This window comes from Saccostrea cucullata, unplaced genomic scaffold, assembly GCF_032062105.1.
Source record: "Saccostrea cucullata isolate Sc308-1 unplaced genomic scaffold, CSIRO_AGI_Scuc_v1 ctg414, whole genome shotgun sequence".
Classification (NCBI taxonomy): domain Eukaryota; kingdom Metazoa; phylum Mollusca; class Bivalvia; order Ostreida; family Ostreidae; genus Saccostrea; species Saccostrea cuccullata.
This window is the reverse complement of record NW_026928683.1, coordinates 163,175-190,943: the sequence shown is the minus strand read 5'-3', so window position 1 is coordinate 190,943 and position 27,769 is coordinate 163,175. Positions and strand designations below refer to the sequence as shown.

The window sequence follows — 27,769 nt, the reverse complement described above, 5'->3', positions numbered from 1 at the left end:
TTTCATCTATTTTTTTTTTTTTTGACTGGGCCAATTTTGGTACTTTGTAGCTTCAGTTCTTTAGACCTGCACTTGACACTGAGGGCCACTGAGCAGAGAGGGATCTTTTTCATGCCAGCACCTACTGTGACTCAGGACCTCAGTTTAAATGGTCTCATCGTAGGGCTGTTCTTCATGGTCCACATTGAAACTCGGACCAGTGACGTAAGAATCAACTCCTTACTCTGCAATTCTAGAGCAAAAACTCTAAACACTGCTCTGACACTTTGTGACCATGCTGATTTATGAGGTTAAAGACATGTTTAACTAAATGAATAATTTGTTCATTCAACATGCCCCTCCTCCTTTTTTAAAAAAATGGTTTTTATTTCTTGGATAGATTAAAAAATAAATCTTTCATAAAGCATTTGATGTAGCTGACAGTTATGCTTTAGATAAAGTGATTGCAATTTGATACATTCTAAAAACGATAAATATACTAAATTAATAAGATATGATTAAAGCTTAAAAGTATTTCTATGTTTAACTAACACACTGACTACCTTTTTCAGCGAATTATCTTTTGGAACCATGCAAGAAGTTTGGAACATACCATTTGGAATATGACAGCAAAATAAGATGCTTGAGACATAAATGTTTGGAATAAGGATATAGAATCCAATATGGAATGCTCATATTATTGGTAAGAGGCAATTTAATAAATCTTTGAGGCTGATGTTATGAGGTATAATTATTGAGATTTAATAGGCATATTCTGATTGAGACTAGATATAGTTAAAATACATGTAAAATAATACATGACACAAGTATTATTTTACATAGTTCATTTTCAGGTCAGTAGATTAAGATAAAAATGGGTTATTATGAATCCCCAATGCCAATTATAAATACTTCCTAGTTAATAACAAAATTTGATATCTGATATTTAATTTCATTACTTTCCTATAATTTGGAAGCATAATCAATATATACAACTAGGTCATAAGCAGGGATTCTGTACAGGCATATTAAGTTAATAGGTGTTTTTTTTACTGTATTTAAATACAGCAAAACTCGGTTATAACGAAGTTGTTGGGACCTATGAAATTACTTCGCTATATCTGTATTTCGTTATAACCATATAAGAAATTCATTAAATATATATAGCTTGGGATCCAAGATGACTTCGCTATATCCGTGAATTCGCAATATCCGTGTTCGTACTAAGCGAGTTCAACTGTACCCTCATTTTGAAGGAGAGGGGTAGACTGTTTTACCCTTGTGTGTCTGTCTGTAACAAATTTTTAGTTGCAATTTTCTCAGCAACTACTCATCATAGATGCTTGAAATTTAAGCACATTCTTTGTTGAGGCATGCCATATGGTGGGATTTATTTTTGTGTGAGTCTGATGTCAATTTCCCATATTTGTTCATCTGCCCGTCACTGAACGTGTATATATTATGTGTTTATATTCAGTGAGCATTGGGTCACACACTTCTTGTTAAATTTTGATATGATAGTTGTAATGTAATAATTTTGAGTAGAGAATTTCATTGTATTTTAATGTATTTTTCCACTTTAATTTTATATTGTAAACACCTGACATTTTTGAAAACGTGACATTTAAGACACTACTCAACGGAGAGAGACGAGGAAAGCTATTTTTCTTTTCACAAACATTTAGATAAAATTTAATCTTATTGTAGTAAAAATTTATGGCTTCTTATAAAACTAAACTATTAGTCAACTAAATTGATAAATGTCAAATAGCCTTCATTTTTTTCTTTATCAAATTTCTTATTCTGGTGAAGAAAACTGTCAAAGATTCTCTTATTCTGGTGAAGAAAACTGTCAAAGATTCTCTATCTTCACTGTGTACTATGACAAGGAGATCACCTTTAACTCTCAATTTAACTTTGCTCAATTTATCTTGATGTCAGTGAATTCCAACAGAAAACAGATCCATAAAGATGCAAAATTATTGTTATTTACTCGAAAGCCTTTATACTGAAGCTGTTCCTGAAAAATAAATAGAAATTATGTTGTCATAATTATGGTGAAAAATTTAAAAAAGAATAAGATTAAACTGTAAATCTTATAATCAGGCAAATGTGCAGTTGGTTCATGGTTTGTTATGCCCCACCATGAATATGGCAAGGGCATATAGTGTTTGTTATGTCCGTCTTCTGTCCTTCTGTCTTTTCGTCCTTCTGTCTTTCCGTCCTTCTGTCCTTCGATCACACTTTGCATTTAGCTCAGTTCAAAGCTCAGTTTCAAAGAAACTATCCAAGACATTTTTATCAAACTTCATAGGATGATAGATATTGATAAGAGCTATGCAACTGCATCAACATTTTTTGACCTTGACCTTTCCTTTGACCTTGACCTCACTTTTCTTAAATGAGTGTTTAGCTCAGTTTTAAATATACCATTCAAGATGGTGTTATCAAACTTCATTTGCTGATACATACTGATGAGAGCTATTCAACTGCATCAATATTTTTTACCTTTACCTATTCTTTGACCTTGACCTCACTATTCTTAAATGAGTGTTTAGCTCAGTTTTAAAGATACCATTCAAGAAAGTGTTATCAAACTATATGCTGATACATACTGATTAGAGCTTTTCAACTGTATCAACATTTTTATACCCCCCGCAAACGAAGTTTGGGGGGGTATATAGGAATCACCTTGTCCGTCTGTCTGTCTGTCCGTCTGTCTGTCTGTCCGTCTGTCCGTCTGTCTGTGCAATCGTGTCCGGTCCATATCTTTCTTACAGAGGGACATTAGAATCTACTACTCCACATTAAGATTGCTCATAACCTAAGGGTGTGTCATGACCTTGACCCAAGGTCATTCGGGGAAGTTCAAGGTCACTGGAAGAAAAATTTCATAATTCGTGTCCGGTCCATATCTTTCTTATGGATAAACTTGGTAGGTTCTCATTTCACACAAAGATTGCCCATGACCCAAGGGTGTGTCATGACCTTGACCAAAGGTCATTTGGGGAAGTTCAAGGTCACTGGGAGAAAAATTTCAAAATTCATGTTTGACACATATCTTTTATGGATAAGCTTGGTAGGTTCTCATTTCACACAAAGATTGCCCATGACCCAAGGGTGTGTCATGACCTGACCCAAGGTCATTTGGGGAAGTTCAAGGTCACTGGAAGAAAAATTTAATAATTCGTGTCCGGTCCATATCTTTCTTAAGGATAAACTTGGTAGGTTTTCATTTCACATAAAGATTACCCATGACCCAAGGGTGTGTCATGACCTTGACCCAAGGTCATTTGGGGAAGTTCAAGGTCACTGGTAGAAAAATTTAATAATTCGTGTCCGGTCCATATCTTTCTTAAGGATAAACTTGGTAGGTTTTCATTTCATACAAAGATTACCCATGACCCAAGGGTGTGTCATGACCTTGACCCAAGGTCATGTGGGGAAGTTCAAGGTCACTGGAAGAAAAATTTAATAATTCGTGTCCGGTCCATATCTTTCTTATTGATAAACTTGGTAGGTTCTTATTTCACTCAAAGATTGCCCATGACCCAAGGGTGTGTCATGACCTTGACCCAAGGTCATTTGGGGAAGTTCAAGGTCACTGGAAGAGAAATTTTATAATTCGTGTTTGATACATATCTTTATTATACAAAAACTTACTTCTGAAAAACCCAGCGGGGGGTATTTTGTCCCGATTGGACAGTTCTAGTTAAATGAGCATTTAGCTCAGTTTTTAAGATACCATTCAAGATAGTGTTATCAAACTTCATATGCTGATACGTACTGATGAGAGCTATTCAACTGCATCAACATTTGACCTTGACCTTTCCTTTGACCTTTATCTCACTTCATAAATTAGTGTCAAACTTCATATGCTGATACATACTGATGTAAGCAATTCATTTGCATCAACATTTTTGACCTTGACCTTTCATTTGACTTTGACCTCACTTTTATCAAATTGTGATTAAGTCAGTTTTAAAGAAACCATTCAATTTTTTCAACTTCATATGCTGATACATACTGGTGAGAGCTTTTCAACTGCATCAACATTTTTTTTTACCTTGACCTTACCTTTGACCTTGACCTCACTTTTCTTAAATTAGTGTTAAACTTCATATGCTGATACATACTGATGTAAGCAATTCAACTGCATCACAATTCGAGATATTCTGAAATTTCATACACAGATTCGAATTTTCATGTTGCATTACTGATATAACCTCTGCGGGGCGTTCATGTCCTATGGACATATTTCTACTTTTTTGGCAAGCTTATTTAGAGTTGTCAAATTTTGAAGTCACAACCCTTTCAGACATTTGGTATGACAAAGTCAAATGTTCAGAAAATGTTCAGAAAATTTGTCAGACCAGATATAACATTGTCTCAAGCAGGGGTCTGTAGTTGCTTAAACACATTAAGTGTCATAATTAAGGAATTTAACCTATGGTATACAATATAACCCAACTTGGGACAGTTTATGCTGATTTTTTAAAATTGTTATTTGGACCACTTTTCTTACCAACTTTTGTTCAAGATAAATTTTTACCAGCCTTATAGATTGGGTTTTCTGATAGTTTTTGACATCTTGGTGCTTATCTTTATTTTATTTGGGGGACTTTCTTGACAGTATTTGCGAAGTTTATTAAGTTTCTTATTTCAGACAATACTGTATTTTATACCTCTCTGTGTAATTTGTTAGACCATTAGGAAACCCTGTGTTATTGTGATCTGTTTGAAAGGATTGAAGAGTCACTCACTTCAAATCACTTTGTCAAATAGTTGTAATCTTGTTAAAAGCATGATTGCAAAGAAAAAAATTCTCATTATTTTATAATGAAAAGAAGCAAAAAATCTCTAAAATTTCAGACTTTCAACTTTCATTAAGGCATTGAATTCTAATTATAAAAGAAATGTGCCAATTATCTTGAAACTTGGCAGAGAGTGCTGGACTTCAAAGTCATATGATAATGAAGCTGGTATCAGATGTACTCATTCCCCGAGTAAAATTATCACAGAGTTACAAAGAAAGGCCTGTTGTCAGAAATTATCAAGGGGAAATAACCAGAGAGCACTCACATTAAAGGGACTTAACTCTTGTTTAAAAAGGGATTTGATCACTTTTTTGTTGCTTTTGCAGGAAAGAAAAGTCCTTGAAGTGCAGGTTGGCTTAGAATATCAGCACTTTGGGTTGGTTTATGATACTTGTCAAGAACTGCAAAGGAAATGTCTTCAGTTAATGAGTATTTTATTGTTTGAGTTCAGCTATGTACTTTTAATCAAGCATGATTGGAATTTTTTTTTTCATTGATATTGAATCACAATAAAGTAAAAAAAAAAAAAAAAAAGAATTGTGAAACTCTATTAGATTGAATTCACACTAGGGATTTAGCTAGGGCATGAAGAGCTTATATAAAAGCCTTGACAAAGTCCCAAATCTTCCAATTTTTCTATTTGTTTGTTTTTAAAACAAATCTTTTGAATTCACTAGAGTTTTATGGCACAAAGATCTTACATGTTCCTTGTTGAAGTCCCTGCTGCCAATTTATCTGTTTGTCTGTCTGTAAACAATCTTTTTGATAGGTCAAATTATAATATAGGCTTTCTTGCCCGACCTTCCATCCAACCATCACAGTGTTAGCATTGAATGTCTCTTAACGAAAGGATCAAGTACGTAGAGCATAACATATGAGAATCTCCCAAGAAATAGTGCCATAAGGAATTGGTCTGTAGACAATACAAGGCATCAAGCAGACAACAACAGAGCCTCTGGTAGTAGGAAAAAAGCCCTTTTGACAAAAAATTAATTAACTGACCTACTTGTTGACAAGGCAGCACTGTAATTACTTGGCCTACAGTACCCTTTTCATACTCAATGCAGCCTTAGTCCACGGGAATGATAACCCCTTCTGGAGGAACAGATAATATTTCACTTTTAATCAATGCATGCCATCTTTTTTTTTTCTGCCGAGGTGTAATTAATTAAGTTCACTAATGAATGTGTGTGATTAGATCTATATACAATCTGAAGCCCGTACGATATAAGTAACTATAGAGGACTTCTATGACTTCCGTCAGAGTATTATGATTATAATGTCTGCAGGTGAGGTTTTCATTCATAGAGTGTTAATTTAAAACTATACCCTAAAGACAAGTAATATTGACTTGTGGGTCATTTATTTCTCTGATTCAGCATGCCTCTCTCTCTGCTTTATCACTCCTCTCTCTCTCAGATCTTTCTCCTCTCCCCCCCCCCCCCACCCCCCTCTCCCCCTCTCTCTCAGATGGCACTAACTGAGTGTTTTAGCATGTTTAGGCCATGCAAATTTAATTCCTTGGTTCTCAGGCCTTTTTTCAAGAAATATGATGAGGGAAAAAGGCATTTTTTTTCTTTTTTGTTGCCCCAAAACATGATGAGGCAGCTTTTTTTTACATTGTACAAAACCTTAATAATTCTGATGAGGGAGGTGATTTTTTTTTATTTTATTGATTTAGCAAAAAAAAAGGGTCAATGAGGCAACCTTGGAATAGATGAGGGAGGGCCTGAGAACCAAGAAATTAATTTTTATGGCCTTAGTTGACAGAATTAAATTGCAATTTCCTTGTCTACTATTTGAAAAATAAATGCATTAACAAAGGTATTTATACATGAATTTTTTTTGTTTATTAAATATTCAATCAATCTTTGAACTAAAAAAAATTTCATGAAAATGATATCATTCTAAATATTAAAGCTGTATGATCCCCAAGTGAGTTTATCTTTACCCATGGAAATTATGATGAAGGCCAGTTTATCATATGTTAGAATGACCAATAATATCCTCTCCACTTATCCTGTCTTTTGTGTCTGACATGTAAACTGAATAAAGACATTTTTTGATCATTCAAAGAATGCTTGTAGTCTAAAAATTGTGCCTAGGCCTTTACTAATTTCAATTTTGCATAGGACATTCATAGTTCACATGAATGTTTATTATGTCTTGATGATGTGGCTTGATCTTGGCAAAGATCATATTGGTCAAATTTAACTTCAATTTCAAGGTCAATCTCTGCCCTTGACATATCTTATAATTGAGAAACATTGACAGCTCACACTGTACACATACTAGATTGCATATGACCATAATGTATATAATGACATTTATTCAAGCACATTGGGCAAGTTCAAGGACTCAGATAGGGTTTTCTAAGGGAGAAAAACTTTCTAATGGACAGAGAGAGAAAAGCATACTTCACACATCTTGTTTCCATGGTTACTTGACAACTCTTCTGTGAAATGGTCTAATTTCAATAAAATTTCTACAAGTCTAGGTCCTAATTCTCTTACTACACTACTTGAAATCCAACCAATGGAGCTGCAACTTTAATCCAAAACTTTTGATTTTCTATAGGATCTCTTGAAGAAATAAAGCTTACATGTACTTTAACAATTTTGTATGTTTAGAAAGCCAGACAGTGCTGGGTTATTTTTTCTTTGACTCCATTTTTATGTCTCCCTGTATCCTAAGCAATCTTCTGAGACGGAGCGTCTAGGAGAATTCCATTCCAAGATGGAGAGAGATACCGGGCTGATGTAAGGCTAGTGTAATTGTCTCACTCCGGTGATGTTGATTTTATCAGCGAGTTGTTTTTATTCTTCTCAATCAATTGTCGATGTTTGTTACAGTAGAGGATCTAATCTTAAACATCAATGTGTGAATCTTCCTGTCAGAAAAAGACCACAAATATGGAAAATGATTTCTTTTGCATCAAAAATGGCTCTTTTCTTTAAAGACATTCTTTGTCCTTTTGAATAGTGGATTAGCATTTGGGATGTTCTTTATATTCAGAAGGTCTTAATTCACAGCTATGAGGAAATTCGACTTGCAGATAATGTTTTAACAATGTGTAACAAATGTTGGCTTTTAGTCTTGGTAATGTTGGACTTTTAGACTGCAGACTTAGGGACTAAGGGACTATATATCATGTCCATAAAATATGCATCCAATTTTTGAAGATTTTAATGTACTTTAAAAGATCAACTTATTTAAAAATTGTTATGAGTTCATAATTGTAGATGTTTAAATAAATGATTTGACATATAGGAATTAACAATTTAAGATCTTTTAATCAAATTGATAAACAAAATTTTCTTCCAACATGACCCAAGTTGTGATGGGAACATGCAAATAGATCCTGGATTTTAGTTGACTGAGGGATTGATGTGCAAAGATTGAAATTCAAATGAATACATTAAACATCTTAGACAATACTTTGATGCATTTCAAATTGTGTCAATTACTCGAGTTCTAGATTTAGATTTCTGCATCAAAGGGAAGCTCATTCTGTGGCATAAAACTACCTTGGAACTGGAACTCTTCAGTGTGCTATGTGTAGAACTTCATTAAGACCTAGCTGCTACATCTGATGTTAATGTTATATCATTTGGGTTCAGGAGAGAGAAATGCAATCACAGTCTGAAAATTATTTAGATGCTATTGTGAAAAATTATTATTTATCTAAGAAAATTGAAAATGCAATAAGAGAAAATCAAGTAAAACTTAAAAGAAAACAAATGCTTTCAATAAATGAATTTTAATAACCAGATTTTAAATGAATTCACATACATAAATTAACAATTAATTTTAATAATACTATACAGTGGTAGATATATGAATAAACACACAAAGTATAAATATAATGGCATGATACCCCCATGGCAACCAAGGATGAAAGTTACACATACTTGGGACCCGAATTTCAACTTCTGAATAAATGTTACAATGATAATTACACCAAAAGAAATTGATAAACAAGACATACAGTGTTTAATAATTACAGTTTGTGTAATTACCATGGTAACTTGTGTAACTTTCATCAGTTGCCATAGCTACAGAGCAAAGCTAGTAAACTGAGCCAGAGATGAAAATTCAGTGATGATGTTTAATAACTTAAACCATTGACAAGTAGAATTTTGTTTGTTAACCAAACAATTACTTTGACAAGTTCCAGTGAAGGAAAACCCTCTTTTTTGATTTGATGAGAATATTAAAAGCTGTACAAGAATATTTTGAAAAAACAGGTCTGTTAAAAACAGACTTTTCCATATTTATGCAATGAAAAACCTTTGTTGCCACAAAAGCTTTGTTAAGATATTTTTTCTATAACACATTAAACTTGCGTCACTTCAGTCTTGACAGAGCTATAGTGGTTAGTATGAATCCCGTTCTTTAAAGTAATACTTCCGTTGTTAAAGTTTCTGACAAATGAACACAAAAACAGGTTCTTAAACGTGTCCCTAAATTGCTGACTCATGATGCAATACAGCAGGAAGTTTATGGCACTGTTGATGAGAACTAGAAGGTCCATCACATCCCCAAGGTTGGAGTACACCTGGTTAAAGAACGTGTCATTGAGGCCACTTATTCCGGCCAGAATTCCCTGGGGAAACTCCGTCACCACAAAAAACAGGACCACCATCACCAGCATCATGGTGGTGCGGTTGTGTTCCGCGGACATTTCCTCGTTGTGGCGGCTGTTGGATTGAGACAACAGACGTTTACGCCGTACGCTGGCCTGGTGCATGGTCATGATTATCAATGTACTTAGAATGGTCAGTAAGATACACGGGGCTATTTTGATAATCACTCCATAGATCCAGAAAGTAATTGGCTGATACAGTGGATTCTGCTGAATGAATTCACTTTTTTCTATCCAGTAGCCTTTCCAGTTTGCAGTTGCGTTGTTTGTTCGGTTGCTAGCCTCCGTGTAGAAATCTTGGAGGTCTTTGACTTGATACAGGAAGTAATTTGGGACACAGACCAGGATGGACACCACCACGATGATGAAGATGGTTAATTTAGCTCGATCCAGGCTACACCACTGGTTCGCCACCACATGGTGACAAACAAAGATGTATCTGGATAAGGAAAACATAATTCAATTAGTGCTGGCAAAAATGGTTAATTGTTGCATTTTTGCTTAGTTTTTTGACATATAAAATAAAATTTATTAGATTGTGTAATTGTTCCTTTTTTTCCATGTTTGCTCAATTTTTTTTTTTGACATTTGAAATTAAATTTATTACATTCAAATGAATGTAGCACCTCAGTGCGTAAGCTTAATGAATTTCAGAAATATTTATCAAGTGAACTTTTTATCTTTTTCATCCCTATTGGTAATTGCAAATACTTTAGCATCATATACTGTAAATGCAGTAACATGTTAGGGCTGAACGTTCCTTTTTGCACATATACAAGGAGTGGAAAAATTGAACTGAATAAATGAGTAACTAATCGTTTATTAATTTTATTAACATTAATCTTTAATAAGAATGAGAAAGTCATGGACGTAGGGCATCTTTTCATCTCTTAATTATTCATCTTTCCACATTGTTCAACTTTCCACATTAACCATTTTTACTATAAGCATTTTTTTTAAATTCCGTTGTAAAATAGCAAGCACATTGCACAATTCAGTCATTCCCCTCCCCCTAAATCCAGACAACTCATATCTTGAAATTCTTCTGAATTCAAGGAGCAGTCCAAAAGATGGAATTAAAGAAATCTAAGAAGCTGTTCAAGTACGTTCAAGCGACTAAGAGTCTTTAACCAAAAGGTCATATTTTATTTTACAGTGGAACAGATGGTAGAGACATCTTTTAATGTTGAAAACAGTTAGTTGATCTTGGATCTCAGATCACAAAATAGTGCCATAAATAGATATTGTTTTTATTAATGTATAGGAATAGCTAGTGGCTCAAAATTATTAATTAACCTAGCATTATTAATGAATGGGTATTTGAATTTGCCTACTGAGTTTAGTACGGATGGGTTATAAAGGATTTGCTTTGTAAGTAAAACGTCAATCAGAATTGATGAAGATCGATATTTTAAAATTGTTCAGTCCATCCAGATGTTTGCATTTATAGTAGTGTAGTGCAATCTGCATAATAAACATGTATTTTCCCATAAAAATCAGCACTTTGATTTAACCTAGTATGAAATATGAAGATATAAATAATCAGTGATCATGCTCAAAATTCCATTGCAAACGTTGAGCTCAAAAACATCAGTGATGGGATAAGGTGCAATAGAGGAGTAAGCATCCCCTTGTTGAAATATTTTTTGTAGTTTTATGTGAAAGTTTACTTGACACTGTGTGACAAAAATTGTTTTTGATACATAATTTATTGAATTCTCCTGTTCAATGATTTTTTAAATGAACTTTAAAAAAAAAAGAATCATTATTAATTTACCTGAAAACGGCCAAAGAGACAGTCAACCACATTGCCATATTGTGAAACGTAATAACTGCCAAATTGTTGACAACAACGAAGTACATCCATCCTTTACTGTGTTCATAGGAGTCTAGTGGCTGAGTTATAATGTAGAAATACACTGCATACACAAAGTAAATTGACATGGTTGCCATGTCTGTGATGGCCAGCGCCGTAAGGATACAGTTTGTGGGCGTCACCATGTGTCGCCGCGTCAGGACGATGATATTTACGATGTTAGACATGACTCCAAAAATACAGATAATGGAACTGATGTAGCCATGGTATTTCATGTAGTTTCTATTGAACTGTAAGATGTTGGTGATTTCTGTTGTTGTAGAAGGGGTAGATAACCCCAGTGTCATAAGATCTGACGTATTCATTATGTCATGTAGCATTCCCTTCCAAAAAGTTTAGTTAAGCTGACATTAATTTCACTGTCAGTCACACTAGTGTAAAGAAAGAAGAATTCCACCACTGCTACAGCAGTTAGTTGTTATTCTGAATGACTTTTTCTTTCTGGTCTGTGAAGTTATTTTCCTAACCCTCTGGTGTTTGTTTCTTAGAAGTTATTATTATATGTCGCAGGTGTTAATTAAATCTATAAATACAACTCATTAGTTAGTTTTTAAATTCCGTACAATCTGTCCACTTACGAGTTGTAAATTCAAGACAATCTGAAAATTCCAAAAACAGTGATTTCTCTTTGTCATCAATTCCTTCTACAAATAGTTCTGGGGTGATGATCAATTGTCTTCAGTTCAATAAAAGGTCAAAAAAAGTCTTTTAATTATCACCAGAAGCTCTGTTTTCTTCTTTCTCTTTTTTTTATGCAGCACTTCGGGGGGCCAATTTTTGATGGACTTTACAAGTCTTAACAATACCGAGTGTTTGTAATGATTTGGCCAGGCACCTAGAACATGTCACGTTTACCAGGGGTATGATTGAAGGCGGAAATTATTCAGAAATGTGATAGGGAGTTGGGGAATAATTCCGCAGGGCTTGTTGGTCATAATTTGTATACTTGGGAATTGGCTACCAGGAAAGGTCAGGTTTCACGTCAATTTCCTCCACTAATCTTAGTCGAATTTCTCTGAGGTAATCACATGGTTTTGAAGCAGCCAATCACAGCACAGAATGTCCTCTCTCCTCACAAGTTCTCTATTATTTATCTCGGGTAACAACTCAACCTGTAAGAAAAAAAAACAATATGGAATGAGAATAATTTGACTTCTTTATTTTCAGTCTGATTATATGTTGAACCGATATATATCATCATCCATATACATTTATATATACAATATACAAATATCTAGCCATTATACAGTGAGCAGATTCAAGGGCGATGGACACAAATTAGCTTCAAGGAATAAACAATTCTGTTTTCTTATTGGATGTGATAATTGTCAAGTATGAAACAACAGAGACTCTGTATATAACTCCAGACAGACCTACAAATAATGTAGCATATAAGCCTATATTATCTTATGAAACTTATGATGCGTGTTTTTGTAAAGAAAATTATAGTTTAGAACAATTGTCTAACTCCTAATTTTTTTCTTACTAGTAATTGTTCATCAAGAGGTCTTAAGAATAGGGTATTCATATTTTTCTCTCAAATTATCTCTTATTACCATTATGTAAATTGTTCTGTCACTATTTGTTGCCTTTGCATAAAAACGTAAAAGCATCAACTATCTTTTTTGGACCCACTCGTATAAAAATCAAAAGACACCATAAAAAGACACCATCAGGTGATTGGAGACTTTTTACAGAAGAAATCAATAAAATTGTAACATTTTTTCCACATTAAGTTGATCTGTATAATGAGAATTAAAGCTTGGTTGACAGCCATAGCATTAGTGATTCCCATACGATAAATTCCAGCTCTCAACCTGAAATCCAACAGATGAATAACAAAAATGTTTACTTATAGGTACAGTGTATATTTTTTCCCCTTCACATTAAAATTCAGACAATTTATATTTTTTTAAATTTTGTTATTTGATTTATGAATTTATGTATAATAGATTATATGATAATCATGATAGAGTCACAAGTGAGCTAGTTTGTACAATATTTGAACAGTTCATTGTAGCTTATTGGTCAAGGTTGAAAAAACTCTAAATTTCAAGGCACATTTGTAGTGCACTGCTTTACATGGAGGTATAGATTAATGAAACATTCATATATCAAATACATCTCATCTAGTTTGAAAAAGAGAAAAGGGTATTTTTTCTCATCCATGGCACCCGATCCCATCTCTTATTTTTATAGAGGTCTGGGTTTGCTAGTTAGATCTCTGCTCTAAATTAATATTTACTGCTTCATTAGACTTCGGAGTTTGATTACATGTACTCTTTGTTATCCTCATATTTCATGATAGACGATAATTGCTTTTTAAAGAATAATCTTTAAAACTGCAAGTATTCAGTATAAAGAATTTGGATAATCATGAATTAAAAACCATGCACTGTGAATAATTCTAGCCAACATCAAAAATTGTGAAATTTAAACCCATGAAATTAAAGATGATTACATGCAGTTATAGAAAATATTTGACTGGAATGAAGGAGCATTTTAAGTCTTTGCTCATTCAATGACAGATGTTGGCAAATTTGAAAAGAGACTTTGAGTGTTACCATAGAAACATAATGTAGTATCAATTGATACAAAAAATTCAAATGATCATATAAACTCTGTATCCTACAATTAGTTTATCATAGAGTTATCTGAAGTTTGACAAATGCCATAGTTTATCGTAATAAAATGACTGCCCGGTAGCGATGACAGTTGAAGATATTAATACATAGGGATGGTTCTATGACAAGAACTCATTGGAGGTGACATTGGAATAGGCTCTGTACTCTAAGTACGTGATATCTGTACAGGCTTTCAGTGGTAGCTTCATTAAGTAAAGTAAAAATGATGGATTCGTCTGATATATATATATCTGCTGGCTTTTATGGCATGAATGGTCTTGATGATTGTTTATGGAAACCATTTTGGTATAGAATTATTAAGACCAATATTGCATTCTAGGGTTTTACTTGAAAACATGCTCTGTTTGAATGAGGCTTCTTTAATTTGTCACAGTGGCGACAATCTGTTGTTTGCCTAGGTGAAACATGACAGTTTTATAGCTCATTTTTCATCATAGCATATCATATTCTTAGTGATCATATTGGTATATCATTTCATTACATATTGTAATATATTTTTATATTTCATTTTTTCAAGAAAGACCTTGAAGTTGTGGTTTCTGGAAGAAAAGTTTATCTATAATTTGCTTAATTTCTTATTTGAATCAGAGATTTATTCCTAATACAAGTTGAAAGCATCCATGGTTATGTACTTGCAGGCATGAATACCCTCCCTCCCCAAACACACACATGCAAGCCCACCCCCCTCCCCCTAAACTTAACACACACACAAATCCCATTCTAACAATGTCTAATAGCAGGTTGTTGGTCTATTCATGCATTGTGCTAGACTTCATATAGAACATAGTTTATGGACTGGATCATAAAAGTAATGATGTTAAAAAATCCTCCCCGCTGACTCTACAGAACTAGTGTGCCCTTCATCTTGTGAAATGAGCCTTTATTTATAGGTTTCCTTAATCCAATTGTAGCAATACCAGTGACATAATTTTATCAGGTCCTAATTAGATTGATGAAGATGGCTATAATCAGATTTATGTTCCTGGAATAATTTTGTTAGGTGTGGAAACCTCTCCAATAGATGACTTATACAAGGTAGACTGTCTGGTGACGAAGGAGGCAAATTAATACAACCATCAAGATGTCGTTTGATGTCATCATTTTTTTGCATCAATTGATGACGGTTCATCATCAAAGAGATACTTTCAGAAAATAATTAAGATTAGTTAAAGAGGCCGACTTAGGGTTTCTATTGCACAATACTTCTGGCATCATTGTAAAATGAAGTGTATTTGCCGTTTTATAAAGACTTTTTTCACATAATAACTAAAATTGAACAAAATTAAGAAATCACAAGTTGAAAAACATAATTACAAATTTATATAATTGATTTTTAAAACGATTTTTTAAGTGATGGGTACCTGTATTTTGAGACAGTCCCTGAAAAATACCTGGCTGGTAGATTTTGCCAAAACTTGGCATGTACACTGAAGTCAATGTAAGTTACATATGGTATAAAAATAAAGAGTTTCTCTATCTAGTTTTTACACAATAAAACCCCAGTCGGTTCCCTTAAAGCAGTGAATACCAAATCAATTTCAAAGTAACTTTGTAGACCTTTAATTTGTACGTGCAATAGAAACATGGTTGACACCAGATTTTGGTGGTCTTGGAAGACTAGTGATAAAAAAAAACCAGAGAAGGAGTAAGCAGTGATTATTTTATGCATTTATATAAAGCAATATGAAGAAATTGCATTTAATTTATAAAAGGGATCAGTTTTTATAGTTTCTTCGTAGGCCAGGGACATATTAAACGTCATTTGGAAACATGTGGGATAGCTCGGTCATGCTTGCTATACAAAAATTATTCCATGCATATGAACTATGAATCTTTTTTATTTTTGTTATAAAAATTGCAGATCTAAAATTTGCAGCCCTGCATTGGTAGGTAGTGGCTACTCAATATGAGCGAGAAATTCTTGAACGAACATAACAAACAAACATTTATGGATCAAATAACTTTTTTTTTTAGAGTAATCACAGAGAAACTCTTGGAATCTAAATATAGAAGGATATAAACTGCATTATGACTAAGGTAAATGAGATTGGAAGGAATAAAACTGATTGAACAATATTAGACAGTTTGAAAAAAGCAACACTTCTCTGCATAAGAGAAAGAATTAAACTTTGTCAAACTCTTATTTTTTGCATACAAGTCGTTTTGACAAAGGCTTTAGGACTGAAGAAAGATACATGTTTGCATCTCAAAGTATTGTTTTTATGTTTATCAAATCCATGATTCTATAATTTAGAACAGCTTATTTGAAGCAGTTTTTTTTCTGTAATTCCTGCAGTCAACAGTTTCTGCTATTGACAATCAAAACTTGTTTTTTTCCTCAACCTATTACTAAGAGTCAGAAAAAAATTTCATTACCTCAAAGCTTCATTTCATGTATAGTAATGCAGATCTGCAGACAATAATTTCAGACATAAAAAAATCCTTTGTTATTTCTGGTAGAAATGGTCTGAATGACAATAACAGATATTTTGAAGTTAAAGTGGATTTACATGGAAATTAATACAGCAGCTAGTAGATCCGGCTATACCATTGATGCTGCCCTGTGGAGATATAAAAAGTTGGCTTTCAGAATGGAATTGTGTTGCTCTCTAGGTTTTTGAAAAAAAGATTAATACTTACAGAACTTTTTCACCCACTGTTTTTCCCCCTTTAATTTTATTCTTTTTTATTGCAGCTATATTTTATAATATCTAATCCACAATAATACTCACAAGGAAGACTATAAGAATGATAAAATTGACCAGTTCTCCCACTTGCAGAATTTGTTCTCTTGAAGACCTGTTTGTAATGCAATATTCCTAGAAATGACTTATCATGAAGTGACAGGAAATATTTCCAATATATAGTCCATAATCAGCAGCCATGAAGAGAAAATGTGGTCTTATCTCCGCTATCGGATGCTTGACCCTCATCAGATCAGAAGTTCACAAACGGACCAGAAGAAAATGTCAACAAATGGTTCCGGATAAAGTTTGTTCAGCTCGGGGCTCTGATGACCCACTTCACACTACTGGTCACATTGACGCTGGTCATAATCAAGAAATACAACATGTATTATTGGCCCCTATTATTTCTTCTTTGTCAGCAACTCACAAGGGATGTAAATATTGGACTTTATTGACCACCCTAGCTCCGGTTGTCAAATATTGATAGAAAACCTATTACAATTATGTGCAAGCACTGTATCTTTCCGAGTTTCAAAGAACTGTATATTTGCTCAATGTTGTTTGAAGAAAGAGCAAATTTGAAGATGTGGATAGATTTAAACTACTGGAAGGATATTGCTAAAGAGTTTGTTTTTGAACATATGGGGAGGAACTTAGAAGAGTATTAGAATCGTACGCTGACTAGTGGGTGAAGATTTAATTAAATGGTAGACAATCAATAGCACAATGATTATCAATACGCAGGTAATATCAGAATCAGGATCGCAGAGGCAAGCTAGAAATGCTTTTTTCCGTGCAGTTAAGTGCTGCGTCATAGTGCGGAGAAAAGTGGTCGACAGCTGTGTATAGGACCAATTGAAATGAAAGCATAAATGATTTGCATATTTATAATGATATTTAAATAAACAGTCATAAAAATCATTGATAAATAGGTGTGGAACATTATCTGAGAGATTAGAGATAAGTGAATGTGTGTCTGATGAATTCATTTTCTAATTTATATTTCCAAGATTACATAATGTGACGCGTCTCCTTCGCATCCCGACATTGTTTGATGCAATAAAGTATAAAAAATGTACAATGGAAGTCTTGACCTCTATTGAATTTACGTTTTCTTTTATTCTGAATTTCAGAATCCTTATGCATAGTTATTAGAACATTTCTTTTGATTTTCTTTTTTGAAGGTGACATGCTGTGAACGAATTTTAAAAATGTCTTTTTCATGCTCCAATACATGTATTAATTAATGTCAATAATGGCAGACCTACCTTTTCATTCCAATACAATATGCAATCTTTTTGTACAAAGCATTGTCACTTAATTTTACACCCTAGAATAGAGTAGAAGCTGTTTACTTTTAATTAGTCCCTCAACCTGTTGCCCAGCTCAACGGCTCTCATTAATACCATGAAACGGACACTAATAGATGACTGCAGCATAAACATATGGCGGGCTTTATACCCCGCCAAACCAAGCAACCGTACAAGTCAACTACAATTCCTCGGACTCTCATGAGAAGGTGTTTACCATTTTTTCCAACACTTCTCTCTCACCTGATTAATTAACTCAGGTAACTTTTTTTCCTGATAAAATATGAGTTACGGCTGACAAATAAAGATTTATTAACAGCCTTGTTATGTTGGGGATAGGAGATGTTTCAACATTGCACTTTTGGTACATACATGTACTTCCTCTCCAGGGAAATTATAGTTGTTTTTTTTTTCAAGCCTTGATAAATTAAATATCAGTTGCAAGTGAAAACAAAAAATTGTAAATATTGCTGTTAGATAAGGTATTTGATAACATATCATTGCTAACGCACTTAAGGTATGCAGTTGATCAGGTGCTGTCACTTAACAGCAAGTACTAATGCACGGCATTGATTTCAGTATATTAAGGTGTTTTTTTTTTTTGTATGGTTATCTGGCTTTTTTTTATCAATATTTTCATTTTGTACCTGAAGTGTTCAAGGTACTTGTACTCCACTGCACATAGCAATTTCTGTCACTGAATGTACCACGGAAGCTGTGAAAAAATTGCTGTTATGTAGCTGATAATATTAAGCTAAATGTAGAGGCCCCTCCCATTTTCTATTTTGATTCTTGTTTTAAATGAAAATTAAATTGTGAAGGAAAACAGGAAGAAATTAAATAAGTAGATAAGAATTAAGTAGTTTCTTTTCTCTATACTTAATTTTGATGGATTATATCATACTTGTGAAGTCTCTGCAATTTTATTAAAACAATATATTCATATTGTCGCGAGTAACAGATTTGGACATGCAAATGATAATAAAAAATCTCTTACGATGGAATATTATGCTAATAAATCAATTGAAAGCCAATCACTTATACTAGATAATTAATTTACCTTTTCTATATTCTCTGCCTGTGGAATTCCCATTTTTGTTGCGCATCTCCCAGTAGAAATTACACAATTTTTCCTTCAAATTTCTAAAGGGACTTAAGCGATTAAGTCAGGGAGATATTGATTGATGGTGGTGAATTTTTTCCCTCCTATTGTATGATGATTAAGTTGTCTATTATTTGACCAGGAGCATAAGATGTCCGTATTATTGACAATCAGATGCGGAGTGAAGTCATGTTCTCACACGATAGAGAGGAATTCCGCTTGTTTACCATTCCTTTTCTCTTCGTAAATGACAGAACTCACGTGTTGACTATTTTGTATAACAATTTATTTATGAATATTTCAATTATGAAAAATTTTCTATGCTGGGAAGGATAATTTTTCGTGTAAATACCTTGATGTTCGATAAATTTTTGCTCCCTAATTGAAAATCAAATGTGGCTCTAATGCCAGTAATCAATAACGGTAAAAAATGATGTTTTTGTATTTAATTTATTCAAAACATTCATAGAATTAATATTGAATAGCATAATAATGAATCTGTAACAATTTATGAACAAATGTAATACTGCCATAAACTTGGGAATTCAGTGACCTTGACCTCATTAAATTCTGTGACTTCGCTAATTGTATGTATGACACCGCTTTGGGTGTCTGGTGTCTCGTAGATTAACAGAAATGGAGACATTAAATCACCTAACGGGATTAATGATGATATTGTGCATTTTATTATGGTGTTGATATTTGAGAATTATGGGATAGCTTAAAAATATCCACAGATGTCCACCTCCGACCTTATTTCGAGATGATTTAGATTTGTGCAGAAGTTGTTTATCATCCAATATAGATTTATCAGGATTATATAGATAGTCACTAAACACTATTGAATTTGGCACACATCATACCTCTCTGTTCTCTAGGCTATGTAAGGAAATCCTTAGATAATCTATGTAATTATTTACCATAATAATGAATTCCTAAGTCCTCTTTTTTATGACTGGTTATTTTTTTCATAATTAAATTGTGCACAGAAACCTTGTAGGGTTATATCAGATCATTTTGAATGCATTTTATTGTTTTGTTTCCACAATAACCTTTTTGTACCGAAGTGCTGTTTTTGTGTAGTAGTATTTATAACACGCTTAAAACCAATCGAAATTCATTCCCCATGGCTTTAATATATGAACTTACGGATGCAATAATTTACATTTATAATGAAGCAAAATTGCCTGTCCCTGGTAGAGTAAAATGCGGGTTATAACGAAGTCACTGGGACCTATGAAATTACTTCGCTATATCCGTAATTCGTTATCTGTATAAGGAATTCGTTAAATATATATAGCTGAGAATCCAATATAACTTTGCTATATTCGTTAATTCGCAATATCCCACTACATATAGACCTCCATGTTTTTATATAACAATAGTTTGTGTACACCTTAGGAAGTGACTGCTTTAGTAGAAATGTTGTATATTCCCTGTACTCTTTGTAGGTGACAGTGAAAGAATAAGCTTCAGTACCAGCACAGTGTTCTTTTGCAACTAAGTTCATTATATTGGTGGAGAGGTCCTTTTATGGCCATGATTTTGATGTCAATATAGATGACAAAGATTACAAAAGAGATCCAGAGTTTCTGCTTCTGTTTGTAAGGTAGGTGATGTAACACAACAAAACTTAAGCACATGCTTAGTCTGCGCTGCGCTCTTATATCAGAGCAGTCACAGCACATGCTTAAATCATGCTGAATGCTCCTCAGTCCAATAAATCATGCCCTGTATGCTCCTCAAATCATGCTGTATGTGTCTCAGTCCAATACACCATGCTCTATCCCCCCAGTCCAATAGGTCATGCTGTGTGCTCAGCAGTCCAATAAATTATGCTGAATCTCTCTCAGTCCAACAAATCACGCTGTATGCCCCGCAGTCCAATAAATCATGCTGTGTGCTCCTCAGTCCAATAATCTATGCTGTTTCTCCCCAGTCCAACAAATCATGCTGTATGCTCCTCAGTCCTACATATCATGATGTCCCTCAGCCCATCAATCATGCTGTATGCTTCTCAGTCCAGTAAATTATACTCTATGCTCCACAGTCCAACAAATCATGCTCAAATGATTCATACTGTATGCTCCACAATGCATTTATATCATGCTCTATGCTCCTCAGTCCAATAAATCATGCTGATTTTTTTTTTCTGAGTACCGTGAATCAATTTATGTTTCCCAGACAGAACATACTGGATAGAGGAATACTTAGCATGTTGGACTAGTTTGAAATTGATCATGCAGATTGAGTGTGTCTAAGAATTGAATTTTTTTGTCTTGAGCAAAAATTTATGAAAGATTTTGCTTAAAAATGATGGTAACGTAATGATTTTGGAAATATTTTGGGGTGTTGGACAAAGTGACATCTTCTTTGAAGTCAGCAAATTACTATCAGAGTTGTACACAAAAGCTCTCTGGAGCTGCCTTAGTGCTAAAGTCAAAATTGATTCAGGGACGACAAGACTTTTATAGACTTGACAGTTCATTAAGAAAGAATGATGTTAACAATTGCATCAGCAACTATAAGATTTTTTTCTTCATTTCATTGCAATTTGAAATGTATACAACTCCCACCCGCCTCCCTTTTTTTCACCACACAGGTTAACAATTTGAGTTTTGAAGAAATCAGTTTTAATATTTAATTCTTAAAAGTTATTCAAAAAAATGGGGGGAAAAAGAGAAAATTTTGTCCAAGAGTCAGCAGTTTAGCAACCTTCAATCTCACAATGACTTTCGTAAATGAAATGGGTTCCTCGCATGTTCAACTTGGCGTATTGCTTTTTTTCCCCTTAATATGTGAATCTAAAACAATTTTCATACATAAAATCTACCCAAACATCTATGAATGATTTCATGCCAAACAAACATTGACTTTTTTCATTCACCAGAACCTACTCTGTATCTGATAATTAGAGCAAGATTTTATTCAGATATCATTTTCATGTATTGATTTTTCATTTCCCTAAATTCTTTTTTAAAGCATATTTTGTTAAAAAAGGAATGTTGTTCACCATCTGATAATACAGTCCCCAATTTATAATAAAGCCTCTTTCTCCATGCAAAGTAAACCCTGATTCTTGTTCTTGTTGAGCTAAGATTAACCAATATCTTTTCTCTTTATTGTTTGCATGCAGTTGACGCAAACATTGTTGGAAGGAAACTGGGTCCCGATTAGATAACAAGCAGCACAGGGAGAATAAAATTACTGTATATTATTCTAAGATAAGAATAAAAACATTATTTATTATTTTTTCAAATTCGGTCCAAGAATATCAAAGTGTCTTAGCATATTTTTTTTCTTTGGTTGTTTTTTTTCTTTTGCGTAAATTCAAATTTTCAGTGTGTTTGGCAGTTTCTAAGAGTGGGGTTTGGGGTTTTGTCAAAAAGGAGGGAAGATGGATAAGAAAACAGCTTCTTGATTGAGTTTTAAGTTGATTAAACAAACGAATTTATCAAGATGTTTTGTAATGCCTTTAGAACTGGTATTGTTGCAGGTGTTAGACTTTCAAAGAATTTTTAAATATATCAATCCGAAGAAAATGTATTAAATTTCTTGAGTTCTTGTGATATTTTTTTTTACAATCATACATTATTATTTTTTCAAGTGGAAATCAAATCTAAAGAACAAAATGCTTCTTTTTCTCACTTTTTATGGAAACATCTTGATCGAGCTTTTACTGAGCAAATATGGTAATTTGGAGACTAGCTGTTTGAAATTACACCAACAATAATAGGTATATAGTTATTATACTGACTTTATAATATCTAAATATCATTTTTACAAGAAATCAAAAGAGAAGAATGTTTTAATACACTTGGCTTTTCTTCTCACTTTCTCTGAAATTGGACTCGCAGGGGCGACCCATACTGCTTCTATTTGATAGGAAAGTGACGTCTTTTGGCAGAGCCCTTTAGAACTCGGAGATACTTGACACCAATTCATTATTTCCCAGAATTGCTGCAGTCAGAATAGTGACAGAATAATCATAAAGTGATTCATTGCTTTTTTCTCTCTCTGACCATTTGTTTGTTTGTTGGACATAAAAATGGAGTCTAACAAATCCAATTTATTGAATGAATAATTTTCATATTGTTTCTCTCTCACTCTGATAAGATGTATGATAAAAACTATATTTATCAAAAGAATAGATTTGTATTTTTAAAGTTTATGTACCTTCATATTTTAAGGATTGTTTTGTGTTTTTTTTTTATGTGAAGATTAAGATTTTGTTATTGGAGAAGGTATGTTTTGTGAATCAACAGAATTATAGATAGGGATGTTCAATGAAAATTGCTTCAACAGTCAGGGAAAGCAATTCTTCTAGAGCTTCAGTCTATCTTTGATGATAACAATAGATCGACTTAAAGGAGTAGATATAATTGCAAAAGCATGCAGTGCATCGAGGGGTGCTGGAAAACTCCATCAATAAATCACCATGTTTTGTCACTTTGTTCCCTTTCCTTATAGTTATATAACTATGGAACAGAGAGTAAAATCTGAGGAAAACCTCAAGAGACATTATATTGTTATACTTTTATGTAACTTCATTTGTTTATTTTTTGTTTGTGTTTTTCCCCCAGTTTAAAGAAATGAAACCTGTAAATTTCCAGGATGGGATCAGGTACAGTGATGAGAATGCATCCCCTTTGACAAATTTTATGCCAGTATCAAAGTAGACTGACTCTGTGATTACTGTAGATTCCTAAATATATGTGTAGAATTAATTGTCGTGTAATTTCGCGAGAAGCACCACACGCGAAATAAAATTACTCGCTTTTATTTTTATGGTTCTTTACAATGTGTAAAATCTCTTGATCAACCCTCCATTCGCAAATTATTATTATGGCGATTTGACATTGAAGAGCCTTTTTCAAGAAAATTAATACTCACTAAAAATAGGCAATCTACAGTATCAATTAATATTCAAATACACTTGGGCAGATTTGAACCATTGAACCTTCAATGGCCATTTAAAACCACTCAACAAAGGACTTAAGTTTATATATCTCTGAAAATTGGTGCAAAACCATCAGGTATGCGGAGGTGATAAATATTTGTATCATTCATATGCAGGGGTGATAAATATTTGTATTGTTCATCACATGCAGATCTATAATTTTACTTTGAGGATAAGGCCCCAGAGTTGTATCTGTATGATTAGCATTTGGAGTAGTGCTATTCTGGAAGAGACTGGATTGTTAATGAAGTAGAGGACAAACATCCCTAGAAATGGAGGATATTTAGGGGAAATCAATTATATTATCTTTTATATCGCAAACTAGTTCCTTTTCCAATCTCTGCACTTGATAACTTCTGATGAAGCAATTGACTTTGAATTATTATTTTTAACTAGTCATTTTTGGGGGAACCCAGTCTGGGTTTTTGGGATTCTAACTGGTACACAAATATGTTTTACAAATATCCAGGGCGTTAATTTGTGAAATCGAAAATAATTGATAATGATATTGTGTAAGATGAATGACTTTTGGATAAAGGTGGTGATCAAGACGCAGATTTATGAGGAAGATTTCTTGAAAGTAAATATGAGTCAGCTTTCTGTACTTTTTGGCTGCGAATTTGAGAAGAACCCCCCACATTCGACTTCTGGAAAGTATTTTATGCTAGATTTAATTGAGCACATAATACGTTTTAAGTCACTAACTGGTAATTTGCTTGTGAGGTTTGCTGGCGAAATTTTTTTCCAAAGAAATAAAATAATGTTTTTCTATCAAATTTATGACAGCATATGTCATTTGCAATTTCCTTGGATGTTTTTCGCAGATTGAATTGCCAACAAATTTTCTAAAAACTTTTCAGGACTGAAATAAACTTAAATTGGAGTATATAATTTTTGTTCTTTCCTGGGAAATGTACATTGCCTACATTCTTTGGATTAAGTTTTAAACTTTTTTTTTTTACCATACATCAAAAGAAAGATCCAGTCTGACTCAACCCAGTCCCTACTATTTCACTAATTGTTCGTAGGGGCTGGATTTAGTAAGTCTGAAGAAAGAGCCCATACATATAGTCTATAATATAATCTTAAATAGATATTGCATGTATAGTTATAATATAATCTTAAATAGATATTGCATGTAGTTGAGTGTAACATTGAAAATTTTCACCCCAAGAAAACCATTGTCAATTGAGGCGCAGCCAAGGTTGACAACAGTTTTCGAGGGGTGAAAATTTTCAATTTTACACTCAACTACATGCAATATTTATCATATTATACTGAATGTTTTATACAAATACATATAACAGTGAACCGCACATAAATTCTACGCAGTCGCTATTTTTTGGAATATCACCGGTTGTCAAACACTGTTGACTGTTGCTACGCTGGAGGGTGTGGCTTCATTATTCAGTGGGTAATAGTGTTCTTTAACATGATTCTCGACCAATCAGATTCAACTAATTTACATGAAAGTATAATATTAATATTTAAAATTGCTGTTTAAAAGTTCATTGAAATTTTTATATGTAGTGCAAATGTACAGTGGAGCCTCATTTATCCGGACACTTTGGTTCCAATTCAATTTGTCTGGATATGTGAAGCGTCCGGATACCTGAATCAGCAGCTAAACAAAACAATATAACATTTAAAAATTCCGTCCCGATGAAAAAGCTTCCGGATACTGAAGCATCCGGATATCTGGGGTCCGGATATCTGAAATTCCACTGTATATGTATCTTTTCCATCAATTAATCATGGCAATTAAATAACTTTCAATACTCTAAAATTACGGTAATAAATTTTCCTGTATGAAGGCTGAACAAAAATCAGAATCTCCATTTCAAGTGTTTCTATAGGTATAGTGATACAAATGCTGTTTTCTTGGATCTTTAGCATTTCGTAATACAGCTTGGATGGGGAGAACACTGCATGGATTTGAAGGAGCATGCAGATTGCCATCTTAACTTCTGTTTATAATAAATAGGATATCTGGATAAATATATTAACTGCTTGTGTGATGTAACATTAAATATCAAGTACAAACTAATAATGCAAAAACTATAAATCTACAAATCTTTGTGATTTGACAAGGTTATTTTGTCTGCACAAACCTCTGATAAATTCACTAGAATGTTTAAAGCCATATTTACCTTAAGTTAGTGTTTTCCCAAGGAAAAATCATGTTCTGTATTAAAAATGAAATTCAGAATTCAAATATAGTAATGCTGGGAGTTTTATATGTGCATGTGTATTTATATAAAAAAAAAAATCAATAATAATTAAGTTCCACAAAGCAAGTTTGTGTTAGCATACCATGAAGTATAGTCATTTGTGAAGCTTAACTATATGGAGTAGGTCTTAAATTTAAGGGGGTTGGATAAATGTTTATGAAACAAAATTTAGAGAGAAAAAGGGAAATCGAGAGAGAGGAAATTTTTAATTCATTGTAAAAGCTTTCCTGGGAGTCTGTAGAAATGATTTTTATCTTCCATCACACATTATCCATTAAAAGACTTTTTCCTTGGTAACATTTATTGGCACTATGTTTTAACCCTGATTTTTTGCAAATTGCAGAAAATTTACACATCTTTTAAGGAATATTAGGGTATATTCGGGTAATTCCGGACAGCGGGTAATTCCGGACAGAAATAAAATGCCTCTGTTTTATTTTATCGTCAATGAAAATCGTCTTATTTTCTCTGAATTGTGTGTATCATTGTGGAAAATAAAACCTTTATTCTTTTCTATCATATTCATTTATAATCAAAGGGAATTCCCGATTATTTAGCATGACGTCAATAAAATGACCTTTGCACTTTCTGTTTTGTTGTTGTTGTCGATTTGCGGGAATATTCAACTTGCCTAAACCGGAGACCAGAGTGAAAAAACTACGAAACAAGTAAGTATTAAATGAAAATATTTTAATAACTGTAATATTTTAGTTCTAAAGAAGTTAAACATCGAAAAAATTTATGTGATATTATATTTTTATGCCAAATTTTAACTTGAAATGAAAAAAATAAATTGTCCGGATTTACCCTACCAAATAAAATTAAGTGAGGGTAATTGCGGACATAGTTATATTGTGTTCTTTTAGCAGTTCTATGTGATTTATTTTCATCTAGGCCTACATTAAATCTATAAGATTACGAAATTCTAAACTAGGTCTATTGAATGAGTTGTTAACATAATATCATACATAATAAATTAATTTCAAGAATATGTAAGAATATGTATGCTACAGAGACTCATGCAGAGTCACGCACTGGGGAAATTTAAAAGGGTCGCTGCAGAACTGTAGCTCTCCGAAAAAAAAATTCAGCGTATTGACAGACCGGAGAATGTATTTTTTTTTCAGCTAGGGAAACGGTGTGAGGGGGCTCTCAAACTAAAATTCTCGGCCTCGGGCACAGATAAAGAATTTTAAAAGCTTTAATAATCATCAACTCGTGTGTGCGCAGGGGTGGATGGGTGATGTCCGTTACAGTTATCTACAATCTACTAAAAAAAAAATAAATAATGATTATTTTTTTTAAAAAATTAATAAACAGGGGTCAAAATGTGAGTTGGGCGAAGAGTAAATCAAATCCATAGTAACATGACGGGACAGTCATAAAGAGGAAGAGCTCAAATATATTAAATACTCTGTTCTGCCCCCCCCCCCCCTTTCCCCTATAAAGCAGCTCTTTTTTAAGAGTGAGTGATGCTAAGTACTTTAATTTTTTACAATTTCAACGTACAAAATAAA

General features: G+C 33.3%; 2 protein-coding genes across 4 annotated transcripts in view; one reads left to right on the top strand and one right to left on the bottom strand.

Moving 5' to 3' along the window:
• LOC134278432 (protein MON2 homolog) overlaps positions 1-27,769 on the top strand; it is a 145,646-nt gene that overhangs the window by 30,164 nt on the left and 87,713 nt on the right. The window lies entirely within an intron of this gene.
• LOC134278430 (G-protein coupled receptor dmsr-1-like) overlaps positions 8,541-27,769 on the bottom strand; it is a 38,231-nt gene continuing 19,002 nt past the window's right edge. Inside the window, exons 1-3 of one of the 2 annotated variants that reach the window (XM_062760748.1) lie at positions 19,020-19,161; positions 11,219-12,429; positions 8,541-9,880 (exon numbers count right to left, since the gene is read on the bottom strand). In XM_062760748.1, coding sequence (XP_062616732.1) covers positions 9,133-9,880; positions 11,219-11,637 — 1,167 coding nt within the window. In that variant the 5' untranslated portion in view covers positions 11,638-12,429; positions 19,020-19,161 and the 3' untranslated portion in view covers positions 8,541-9,132. Of the gene's footprint in view, positions 9,881-11,218; positions 12,430-19,019; positions 19,162-27,769 lie in introns of those variants that run through there. The other variant, XM_062760747.1, reaches the window with a different exon arrangement.